The 13,154-nt window shown below is 39.5% G+C and overlaps 1 protein-coding gene across 1 annotated transcript in view; it reads left to right on the forward strand.

The window, feature by feature from the left end:
• The window catches only part of LOC129624640 (ATP-binding cassette sub-family C member 4-like), a 158,857-nt gene that overhangs the window by 75,109 nt on the left and 70,594 nt on the right, over positions 1-13,154 (forward strand). Inside the window, exons 15-20 of the mRNA XM_055542793.1 lie at positions 46-243; positions 1,558-1,698; positions 2,446-2,483; positions 3,141-3,235; positions 7,282-7,428; positions 12,750-12,829. Of these exons, the coding sequence (XP_055398768.1) occupies positions 46-243; positions 1,558-1,698; positions 2,446-2,483; positions 3,141-3,235; positions 7,282-7,428; positions 12,750-12,829 (699 nt within the window). The remainder of the gene's footprint in view (positions 1-45; positions 244-1,557; positions 1,699-2,445; positions 2,484-3,140; positions 3,236-7,281; positions 7,429-12,749; positions 12,830-13,154) is intronic.

Here is a 13,154-nt window from a genome sequence, read left to right on the forward strand (position 1 = left end):
ATTATCAAATGTAAATTAATTCCTCTCAATTTTTTTTTATTTTAGGGCAAAACAGTGAAAAGGGGGACTTACTCTGAGTTCCTGAAATCTAGGGTAGATATTCTTTCCCTTTTTGACAAGGGGAATAAGCAATCTGAACCATCTCCAGTTCCAGGAACTCCCACTCTGATCTCCAAGTCTTTGAGTCGGTCTCTACAGTCTCCTAGACCCTCATGGAAGGATGTAGCTCCAGAAGACCAAGATGTGAGTTTCTATCCATCAGAGTGCCCTGGTCTTTCTGCTCCTGGTGGCCTCATGGACCTTCAGTCTGCTTCTCTAATGATATCTTCATTTTTCCCAAAGTAGACCCTAAAGTTCCCAAAGTCTTATTCCATGAAATTCATGGAAAAGCATGAAGGGAGCAAGCCTGTTTGTGGTTCTTCTTTGGGGGTAGTTGGAAAATCTTATGGAGGTCAGTAGTGGGTGCACTGCTGTGTGTGGCTCACACTGATTGAGAACTCTTCAGTTTACCATGGTTGTGTCCTACTTGCTGTCATGGCTCCTGACTTCCCTTATGGATCCAGAAGCTTAATGTGAAGACTGCCTTAGACTGAGTCCTGCTGTTGCCATAGTAAATCATCTATTTTTTCCTGTATGTTGGAATGTTCTAGCACTGCATATGACTAACGGTAGTATTTTGCCTTGGTGTCAGATGGTTTGTGATAGGTCAGAGGTAACATGTGCAAAGGACCTGACACATGATAGACACTTCGGTGTTAGTTCCTGTCCTTCTTTCTTACCCTTGAAGACCGAGAACTACATCTTATTGACCTTGGATCCCAGTGGCCAGGGTAGAGTACAACATTTTAGTCTCCCGTGACTCTATAATGCATTCTAAGTCCTCCAGACAGAAATCCAGAAATATACTAGATCTCCCTTAAAATACACAGATATTCTTTGATATCTAAACCCAGGAGCCTGGATGATTCTGATAATTACTGGGATTAGCTCTTCACTTTCTAGACTCAAGAATCTCTCTGAAATTTCAGAACCAAATAGATTCAGATCATACGTTTGCAATGTGCTATCCAAACTGATTACTCCAGCCCTCTCTGTGATCTCAGTTTACTGTATTTGGCTAGTATTTTGAGCCTGTGTTTTCTGTTTCTATCATTGACACAAGTTATCTAGAGGGATATATTAGTTCCATATCATTTTGTGTGTTATTTTAGAGCAATCTTCTGCATTTATACATTAATTGATTTTGTTGTGTGTGTGCTGAGAGCCATGATCTATTTTAAGCAAAGCTACCCAACAGTGAATAACCTCGTGAGGATATTCTTTTATTTCTAATAGATTCCTAGAAGTAGGATGGCTGTGTCCAGGGGTAATGCATATGTGATTTGCCTAGATATTCCCACACCCTTCTCCATAGGAGATGGACCATCCTGCACTCCTGCCAGTGTATGCGATGTGTCTGTTTCCCCACAGTTTTGCAGTGGAGGGCAGTGTTGAACTCTTGAAATTTGGAGTTCATTATATAAAATTTCATCTCTCACTGCCATGTTTCCCTTCTAGACTGAGAACATACAGGTTACACTACCTTTAGAAGACCAGTTGGAAAGAAAAGTGGATTTTAAGACCTATGCAAGTTACTTCACAGCTGGTGCTCACTGGTCTGTCATCATCTTCCTTATTCTAGTAAACATCGCAGCTCAGGTATGTAAGGGTGTTTATTTTGATTTGTGTACCCAGGTTGATATTTACATACTATTTATACTGTATTTTATGATTATTTTGTGTATTAAGAGATTTGTCTCAAATAATTGGCTCATGAGGTTGTGGGATCTAGCTTGGTGAATGTGAAATCAGAAAGGCAGGCCTGTAGGCTGGAACCTCAGGCAGGAGCTGACCCTGATCTTGAGGCAGAATTTCTTCCTCCTCCAGGAAGCCTCAGGTTTTGCTCTAAGGGCCTTTGACTGACTGGATGAGGCAACCACAGTGTTGAGGGTGATCTCCTCTGCTTAACTTCTGATGATAGATGTGAACTACATCCACAAACTACCTTAAGGCAACATCTAGACAAGCGTTTGGTTGAATCACTGGAGACTGGCTCAGCCAAGCTGACACCGGAACTGACCATCTCTGTACCTGTCAAGCTTTTTGCTTTGAAAAATCCCAACATTTGCACTGTTATTACTGCCTTTCACAGTCTACTTGGATTTGCATTGAAATACATTATATTTGGGGAGCAAAGTCTTCTAGGGAAAAGGGGGTTTCTTTTAAACATGTTAAACTGTAACATGCTCTCCCCTGACCTGTGGTCATCTGGGCATGGGGCTTGGTGCAGACCTGAGCTGGAAGGACCATCTCCATGTTCTGGAGCCTTTCTGTCCCCCTTCCTAGTAAGCGGGGTGTGAGGCTCAGTGATGTCAGTGTGTGAATGACTGCTGTTTCCTGCTCCAGGTTGCCTATGTCCTGCAGGATTGGTGGCTTTTAAACTGGTGAGTGATTCCTGGTCTGACTGAAAGTGCTGTAAGTCTATACGAAGCCTCACTTTCCCACAGAGTCAGGGGGACTGACCCTCAAGTAGTTTCCCTGAAGAAAAATGAAAGTTCTTGCGGGTGGTGTGTGATCCCCCTGTGATCTCTCCCATGTCCCTCCCTCTAGCAGCTTCTTCACAGAAACTTTTTTTTCTTTTTTTGAACTTTTAATACTGTATTGGAGTATAGCCGATCAACAACGTTGTGATAGTTTCAGGTGAACTTCGAAAGGACTCAGTCATACATATGCATGTATCCATTCTCCCCCAAACCCTGCTCACATCCAGGCTGCCACATAACATTGGGCAGAGTTCCATGTGCTGTACAATAAATCCTTGTTGGTTACCTCTGTTAAATCTAGCAATGTGTGCATGACCATCCAAACTCTCTAATTATCCTTCCCCTTGGCAACTGTAAGTTCCTTTTCTAAGTCTGTCTTCACAGACAGTTTTGAAAACTGATTCAGATTTTTAAAAGAGAGATACACACAGGGTCTTGTGAGCTGGGAAATACTTTACAGCATAAAATACATTTCTTGAATTGAGCTAAAATTTTTGATATTTGTGTAAATTCTATGTATAATCTATAGTGTAATATTTCTTCTTCCCTGTTCCATAGGGCAAATGTACAAAGTGGCCTATATTTTGGGACATATGTAGAAGAAGCCACAGATGTAATGTTTGTGCTGAACTGGTTCTTAGGAGCTTATTCAGGTAAAGTTGCGTCATCTGCTCCATTATAGCAGAGTCTAAAGTGTTCATGGAGAAGGCAGTGGCACCCCACTCCAGTACTCTTGCCTGGAAAATCCCATAGATGGGGAGCCTGGAAGGCTGCAGTCCATGGGGTCACTGAGGGTTGGACACGACTGAGAGACTTCACTTTCACTTTTCACTTTCATGCATTGGAGAAGGAAATGGCAACCCACTCCGGTGTTCTTGCCTGGAGAATCCCAGGGATGGGGCGTCCTGGTGGGCTGCCGTCTATGGAGTTGCACAGAGTTGGACACGACTGAAGTGACTCAGCAGCAGCAGCAAGGTGTTTATAAAGAGTCTGTGTGATAAACTAGGGCTTCTAGAGTAATTCAGTAATGTATTAACTGATTGTCTTAGTCTCATTTACTCTGTTAATTAATTAGAATAATTATTTTAAAGATCTACTAGAAGAAAAGAGGTTGAATGAAGACTCTTAATTTGCTCTGTACTGGATTTTGGTAGTTAAACCAGTATTGCACATTCAGAAAATCAGCCCCTGGAAAATACATGGCTATTGTCTATTAAATAGATTGCTTTAGCTAAATCTTTTATCCACTATATGGATGGGCAAGGGGATTAGAGGTGAATCCCCACCCTGTGGTTCAGGATGTTCCAATTCAGTCTAAATAACCCCTGGCTTTTATTGATCTTGGGTGAAATCCTCTGGCAGCATGGGCCCCAGTTAAAAGCATTATTCCCTCCCAGGTATGCAAAGCTCCCCTTTACCACACTGGTCATCTCTTGGGCTTCACTAATTACTAGAGAAGCTAAACAGGGGAAATCCAGGGCCTGGGATTAGATTCCTTCTCTTTCTTATCTTGAGATCACAGTGTTATCTCCTCCCCAACTGTGTGATTAATTTAACATTTGGTGTGCCAGACTAATATTAGCATGACTGCCTCTATTCACAAGAATGTTTAGAATATATTTGGCAAAACTAATACAGTTATGTAAAGTTTAAAAATAAAATAAAATAAAATAAAAAAAAAGAATATATATCGCATTATATACTACTTAAAGGGTATCTTCACTTAAAATTTTAAATATCTTCTTTATCTATTCATTTGTTGATGGACATTTAGGTTGCTTCCATGCCATGGGTTTTGTAAATATTGCTGCTATGAATATTGGGGTACATGTGTCTTTTTGAATTATGGTTTTCTCAGGGTATAGGCCCAGTTGTGAGATTGCTGGGTCACATAATAGTTGTATTTCTAGTTTTCTAAGGAACCTCCATACTGCTCCCCATAGTGGCTGTATCAATTTACAATCCTACCAACAGTGCAAGAGGGTTGCTTTTTCTCCACACTCTCTAGCATTTATTGTTTGTGTATTTTTTGATCATGGCCATTCTGACTGGTGTGAGGTAATATCTTATTGTAGTTTTGATCAACATCTCTCTAATAGTGATGCTGACCATCTTTTCACGTGCCTCTTGGCCATCTGTATGTCTTTTTTGAAGAAATGTCTATTTAGGTCTTCTGCCCATTTTTAATTTTTTTTCCCCTGATATTGAGCTGCATGAGCTGCTTGTATATTGTGGAGACTAATCCCTGTCAGTTGCTTAGTCTGCAGTTATTTTCTCCCATTCTCAGGACTGTCTTTTCATTTCATTTATGGTACATATATACACTGGAATATTACTCATCCATAGAAAGTAAGGAAATTGGGTCATTTGTAGAGACATGGATGGACCTAGAGTCTATCATGCAGAGTAAAGTAAGTCAAAAGAGAAAAACAAACAAAATGCTTATATTAATGCATATATATGGAATCTAGAAAAAACAGTACATATAAACCTATAGGGCAGGAACAGAGTCGTAGATTTTGAGAACAGATGTGTGGACACAGCAAGGGGTAGGGAGGTGGGGAAGATGAACTGGGAGATTAGGATTGACATACATACACTACCATCTGTAAAACAGATAGCTAGTCAGAAGCTGCTGTGTAGCACAGGGAGCTCAGCTCAGTGCTCTGTGATGACCTAGAGGGGAGGGATGGGGGCAAGGGAGGTCTAAGAGGGAGGGGATATATGTATACATACAGCTGGTTAACTTCATTGTACAGCAGAAACTAACACAACAGTGTAAAGCAACTATACCCTAATAAAATTAAAACAAAAACTAAATAAAAATTTAAACATCCTCACAGAAAATGCTTTTCAAAGTTTGCTTGTACAAATGCTTGTACAAAGATTAACAAAGAGTGTGTTATGTAAAAATCCACTCACTGAAATTTGGCATTTATTTTGTTGATTGCTTGTCAAGAAACTTGAATCCACCAGCAGTTTACTTTCTGAATTGGTGGACAATGAGAGCTTGGAGAAGAAGGAAGGTATTCTGTTACACATCCATATGGGATGGTGGGCTAAGGCAAATGGCTGTTAATGGAATTCAGGAATTTGAGCAGCTTTCAGAATTTAAATAATACTGGTCAGCTGAATGGAAAAAAGTGTTTGATGGAATATTTATTACAGAAGTTACCCCAACTCTATTTAGCATTGTGGGTTGAAGAGATGTTTAGAGGGCTCTTTTAATTTTTATATGCATCAGTTCAGTTCAGTCGCTCAGTCATGTCCGAGGCTCCTCCGTCCATGGGATTCTCCGTCCATGGGATTCTCCAGGCAAGAATACTGGAGTGGGTTGCCATTTCCTTATCCAGAGGATCTTCCCAAGCCAGGGATTGAACCCAGGTCTCCCACACTGCAGGCAGACGCTTTAACCTCTGAGCTCCCAGGGAAGCCCTTTATATGTATGCTGCTGCTGCTGCTGCTGAGTCACTTCAGTCGTGTCCGACTCTGTGTGACCCCATAGACGGCAGCCACCAGGCTCCCCCATCCCTGGGATTCTTCAGGTAATAACACTGGAGTGGGTTGTCATTTCCTTCTCCAATGCAGGAAAGTGAAAACTGAAAGTGAAGTTGCTCAGTCGTATCCGACTCTTCACGACCCCATGGACTGCAGCCTTCCAGGCTCCTCCAACCATGGGATTTTCCAGGCAAGAGTACTGGAGTGGCGTGCCATTACCTCTCCGTTTATATGCATAGTAGAGTTCATTTATGTTATTGATAAAACATAAATTTGCATGATTATATTTGTTTACAAATGCTTTGGGGTTCTATCAAACACTTAGTGAGAGATTAATTGCTTGTTTAGATTAATTATCTCATGCCAGAATATAATTTGTAGTTTCTTACAATTCAGTTATTTAAGAGATTGTCCACTTGCAACTTAACATGGTCTTTTTATACTCTTTAAAGTTACTTGGGCCTAGAGTAGTTACTTTATTTTTAATATTTTAAATTTTTATTAATTTTTATTTCAGTATACTCGCTCTCCAATGTTGTGTTAGTTTCTGTGGTACAGAAAAGTGAACCAGTGATAAAATATCCTCTCTTTGGATTTCCTTCCCATTTAGGTCACCACAGAGCATTGAGTAGAGTTACCTGTGCTATACAGTAGGTTCCTAAGAAGCTACTTTACATGGAAGTAAATTTCCTTATAAATTACAGGGAAATGGTAAATCATTTCTCCTATTTCCTGTTAATTCACATGCTGGTACCAAAGTGTACCTCAATTTTAGATTGTGGGACATGTTTGTAAATAGTGAAATTTGAAATGTGGAGAGAAGATCAACTACTTTTTGCAATTATCAATCTTGTGAGTTTTTATTAGAACTTGTAATTGAATTAGGAAAGCCTAGAATGAAACTGTAGGTAACAGATATTTTTACCCCTGTGTTGTTTCTATTTAGTGAGAGGAAAACATTGATTTTTATATTCTTCTTTATAAATGTATTTTTGTGAAAGCATTAAACTCTTACAGAATTTACTATATATATATATATATTTACATATATAACATTTTATTTATTCTGTGTATGTAAATTTTTGTGTAAATTTTACCTATACAATTAAATGCATTGTATCTTTATAAACTGCCTACCATGCTTCAGCATCACTGAGGATTAGACAGAGATCTTGTGCTGATTGATGTTTCTTTATTTCAGGGTTAACTGTATCTACCTTCCTTTTTGGCATCACAAGGTCTCTGCTGTTATTCTATGTCCTTGCTAATTCTTCACAAACTTTGCACAACAAAATGTTGGAGAGCATTTTGAGAGCTCCGGTATTGTTTTTCAACAGAAATCCAATAGGTAAGTCGGACATGAAGCTTCTCAATGAATATGTCTTATTAACACATTTAGTGCCTGATTACATTTTCATATTTGAAAATGGAAGATATGCTTGGAAGAAAATCACTGTCCGTGGTTTTTCATTTTGTACAAAAAGCTTCATTGATAATTTTTCTTGGTAGGAAAAAAATCTGAATATAGGAGCAAATAAGCTTTTATTCCAACTTATGCATGTCTGTAAAAAAAATAACGTTTACTTTGCAGGATGATTTAGAAATCCATTTGTTATATATACCCAATATACAATGCAAATGTGTTGAAATGTCTTTGACTAGTTGTTGGAACATTGGGCGTGTTACATGGTGTTAAGCTAACTAGGAATGACCTTCTTCCAGAAACATTTCTACAGGAGACAGGCTGTGTGTTTCTTTCTTTCATTGTCCATCCATTTCTGGGACCACAGAGCTCTGGCATGTGCTCATATTTTGAGGTTTATCTGAATTGTAATGGAAAATTAATTTAAATGCAAGATCAGTGAAAGGTATACCTCCTCTGCAGGAAAATCAACCCTCTAGTTTTACAATGGAATTTTGGTTACATTTAAGAGGTCTTGTGGTATATAGCAGGTGGATTTTCATTACTAAGTAAGGGTGTCCCTGAAGGTTTCCCAGTGGTTGTTTCCTCCATTCTGAGGCCTTTGACCTGTCTTGCTTTGGAAGGTAGTCTCCTGACGTGGGTTTCTATGAACAGGTAGTTCATCAGCATATATGCCCACTCTGTTCAGTTGGTTAGACTTGTGTTGAGGCCCAGGGCAGGTTTGTTTTTGCAGGTCATGATTGACAGGACCTGTCAAAGCAGGGATGTGACTGGAGAGAGGACAGGAGTTGCCTGGTCATCAACTAGCTGTGTGATCAAGGTCAAAGTAGTTAGATACTACTGGGCAGGCAAATCTCCAGGCAGGATATTGTCATGGTTATAAGTATGGACTCTGGAGCCAACTTCCTGGGTTCAGTCCTGGTGCTAGTTACTAGTAGTAATAGCCAGTTATATTTATGTTAATACTTATGTGCAAATTATTTAATTTCTCTGTGTCTTGATTTTCTTACCTATAAAATGAGGACATTATTCACACACTTACCAATATCTTGATTTTGTGGGCATTAAACAGGTTAATATAGTCATAGCATTTAGCACACTGGCAGTAACTAATGAACCTTAGTAAGGATAATGACATAGTTTCTGGGAATTTCCTCTCCTGTGAAATGGGAATAACAGTTGCCCTTCCTGTTTGACAAGGCTGTTGTGAGGATTAAATAAGACTGTTTAGGGCAGCATCTTGTGCAGATTTATTCAACACATGTCATTTAGTCCAGGCACTGTGTGGAGCACAGGATGGTAAGGTGCAGAGGCTCACATAGGTCTCATCATATTATGAAGTCATAGCGAGGAAGTGATTGGAGGAGTCCATGGTATTTTGGCTGTGAAGCTGCTCTACTTTACTTTGCCTGTTAATGTGAAAGCTATGGTTATAAATTTGGGAGCATCAAATGGGACTGAATTTCTGTTATCACAGCCTCTGAGTGCTCCTGACCACAGCTGAACAGGCTGATGATGACCTGTAGGCTTCTCCAGATGCTGATGTATTTATTATTCAAGGATTTGGAACCAAGTTTAAATCTTCAAGCGCACTAATCCTAGAGCAGCAGGCACACTAGTATATATATTGTTTCTTCATCCTGTGTCTATTATCAGAACTTCATTCCTTCAAGAAATAGAAGCCTAATTAAATGCTGCAAAGATACACCCAAGGGTTTCAGGGTATCACTTATTTACTCTTTTGTAGGTACACTAAGTTGAACTTTTCCCTGTGTTTATTTTCAAAACTAGAATTTGTAATAGACTGTTTATGGTGTCTTTGTTTCTGGTGTGTGATGGCATGAAGAGAGAACCACGTGGAGTGGTGTTACTTGTTACCAAGTTCAAGCTCACTCTGCTCGCCTCACAATGCCAGTAAGTCTTACAGCTAATGTGTTAAAGCAAGAAATAGCAACTTCATTTGGAAACCTGGCAGACTAATGTCTCAAAATAACCATCTTATTGGGGTCTGGATGCCAGGTTCTTTTATAGAACACAGAGGAGAGGAGGCGAGGAAGTAAAGCCATTTGCCTTGCAAAATTGGAGGGGATTTGTTAATTTTTTTCTTTTCTACAGCCATTCACAGGTGGTGAGGGTCAGATTGTCCCCCTGTGAGCTGAAAAAAAGCCACTTTAGTTTAACTTTGAGGCAGAGGGTCAGGGTTCCCTAACAAAAGCAGTGAACAGCAATGGTCAAAGAAACAGATCCACCTTGGAGTCAGTATTGGCTCCTCCTTGTTGCAGTTCCTTTGATGTGCACCTCTCCTGTCTGGGGCCAGTACCCTCTGCTTTCTCATCCTGCATCTCCTCAGGGTGCACCACCCTTGTAGGGTGGCTGCAGAGTCCTCACGGTTGCAGAATCCTTTGTTTACTGATGTGGCAAGTGGCATTTTAAGTTTGCCCTAGATATTTAATAGAAATTAGTTCTCATATTCTAATCCTGCAGCCTTTATATATATCATTGTGGATATACTATTGTTGTGGATTCTGAAAAGGGAGATAAAATCAATGATAAGTGATCCTTAGTGATTTAGTAATATATTTGTTTTCCTGCCGTCATCCCTCTGATCTTCTTAGATGCTTATTCATAAGTCTGTGCTTGTCACACCTGGTACACCTCTGAAAATAATGACTTTATTACCCCAGTAGTAAACTCACAACTTGGAAATAGTCAAAACTCACAGTTTTCCCCAAATGTGAGGTGCTGTGAATGATCTGGAGGGAAAAAATTACAGAGAGATTATAATTATGTTGATTTAAAAAGTATCACTTGGGAAAACTAATCTTGACAACTAAAGCAAAGTTAGTGTAACATTAGGATTAATTTGGGTATTTTGCAACTGTTTATTTACCAACTTAGCACTTGGAATGAGTCTTAGATGGGATGGATCTAAAGGGAGGGAACATTCTGAAATCCACCAACCCTTTTTGACACTGCCACAAGATTCCCCCATTCTTTTAAAAATAAGGGCTCAGTTTCAACTCCCCACCCACTGCCATTTAGTGGTAATTTTGTTTCTTTTTAGTTATCATCCTGTTTTCTCTTTCTTTTTTTTTTTAGAGGGAATTTGGCCTATAATTTTATTTTACTTATTTATTTTTAACCATTTATCATGTCTTTATTATCATTATTATTATTTTTTACTTTACAATATTGTATTGGTTTTGTGATACATCAACATGAATCCACCACAGGTGTACATGTGTTCCCCTTCCTGAACCCCCCCTCCCACCTCCTTCCCCATACCATCCCTCTGGGTCATCCCAGTGCACCAGCCCCAAGCATCCTGTATCCTGCATTGAACCTGGACTGGCAATTCATTTCTTATATGATATTATACATGTTTCAATGCCATTCTCCCAAATAATCCCACCCTCTCCCTCTCCCTCTCCCACAGAGTCCAAAAGACTGTTTTATACATCTGTGTCTATTTTGCTCACTTGCATACAGGGTTATTGTTACCATCTTTATAAATTCCATGTATATGCGTTAGTATACTGTATTGGTGTTTTTCTTTCTGGCTTACTTCACTCTGTATAATAGGCTCCAGTTTTCATCCATCTCATTAGAACTGATTCAAATGTATTCTTTTTAATGGCTGAGTAATACTCCATTGTATATATGTACCACAGCTTTCTTATTTATTCATCTGCTGATGGACATCTAGGTTGCTTCCATGTCCTGGCTACTATAAACAGTGCTGCGATGAACATTGGGGTACACGTGTCTCAATTCTGGTTTCCTCGGTGTGTATGCCCAGCAGTGGGATTGCTGGATCATAAAGCAGTTCTATTTCCAGTTTTTTAAGGAATCTCCACACTGTTCTCTAGTGGCTGTACCAGTTTGCATTCCCACCAACAGTTTAAGAGGGTTCCCTTTTCTCCACACCCTCTCCAGCATTTATTACTTGTAGACTTTTGGATCGCAGCCATTCTGACTGGAGTGAAATGGTACCTCATTGTGGTTTTGATTTGCATTTCTCTGATAATGAGTGATGTTGAGCATCTTTTCATGTGTTTGTTAGCCATCTGTATGTCTTCTTTGGAGAAAAGTCTATTTAGTTCTTTGGCCCATTTTATGATTGGGTCGTTTATTTTTCTGGAATTGAGCTGTAGGAGTTGCTTGTATATTTTTGAGATTAGTTGTTTGTCAGTTGCTTCATTTGCTATTATTTTCTCCCATTCTGACGGCTGTCTTTTCACCTTGCTTATAGTTTCCTTTGTTGTGCAGAAGTTTTAAATTTTAATTAGGTCCCATTTGTTTATTTTTGCTTTTATTTCCAGTATTCTGGAAGGTGGGTCATAGAAGATCCTGCTGTGATTTATGTTGGAGAGTGTTTTGCCTATGTTCTCCTCTAGGAGTTTTATAGTTTCTGGTCTTATGTTTAAATCTTTAATCCATTTTGAGTTTATTTTTGTGTATGGTGTTAGAAAGTGTTCCAGTTTCATTATTTTACAAGTGGTTGACCAGTTTTCCCACCACCACTTGTTAAAGAGATTGTCTTTTCTCCATTGTATATTCTTGCCTCCTTTGTCAAAGATAAGGTGTCCATAGGTGGGTGGATTTATCTCTGGGCTTTCTATTTTGTTCCATTGATCCATATTTCTGTCTTTGTGCCAGTATGATGACTGTCTTGATGACTGTGGCTTTGTAGTAGAGCCTGAAGTCAGGCAGGTTGATTCCTCCAGTTCCATTCTTCTTTCTCAAGATCGCTTTGCAATCTTGAAAGAAGAATCTTGCAAGGTTGCTTTTATTTATTTTTTTTTAATTTTATTTTATTTTTAAACTTTACATAACTGTATTAGTTTTGCCAAATATCAAAATGAATCCGCCACAGGTATACATTTAAGATGTATTTATTTATAGTTGGATTGGGTCTTTGTTGCTGCACATAGGCTTTCTCTACTTACAGCAAGCAGGGCTGCTCTTCATTGTGGTGCTCCTGCTTCTCATTACAGTGGCTTCTCTTGCTGTGGAGCTCAGGCTGTAAGCACAGGGACTTCAGTAGTTGTGAAGGCTTAGTTGCTCTGTGGCATGTGGGATCTTCCTGGACCAGGGATTGAACCTATGTCCTTTGCACTGGGGACACTGTACCACAGGGAAAGTCTCTAAATACATATACTTTACAAATAGTGTTTTCATTTGTTTGTGAATTGTTTGTTTCCTATCTGAGGAAATGAATAATTTCTCATATCCTGTTCTTGTAGGAAGAATTTTAAATCGTTTCTCCAAAGACATTGGGCATATGGATGACTTGCTGCCCCAGATATTTCAAGATTTCATCCAGGTAACATACCAATCCTCTCAGAGTTTTCACAGGGAATAGTAGAGTGCCTGTTTCTCAAGGCCATTTCAGAGGGGCTGAGGGTGGGCCTTTCAGCCTGGCAATGTGTCCTGTTATCTTCTGTAAGGTCATGCTTGTGAGAGAGAGGTGCAGCTGTGATTGGGAGGCTGAGTTAACATGAGAAACACCTGGGGCAAGAGTGGCTACACAGTGACATCAAGGTTGTTCTGAAGCAGTGACATGCTGGGCAATTGGTTCTCCCTCTGCCTTCCAGGTGTCTCACTGGATTCCCTTTACTGTGAGACTTTCACAATATAGAAATAATCAC

The sequence above is a fragment of the Bubalus kerabau genome, chromosome 12 (assembly GCF_029407905.1).
Source record: "Bubalus kerabau isolate K-KA32 ecotype Philippines breed swamp buffalo chromosome 12, PCC_UOA_SB_1v2, whole genome shotgun sequence".
NCBI classification, from domain to species: Eukaryota; Metazoa; Chordata; class Mammalia; order Artiodactyla; family Bovidae; genus Bubalus; species Bubalus kerabau.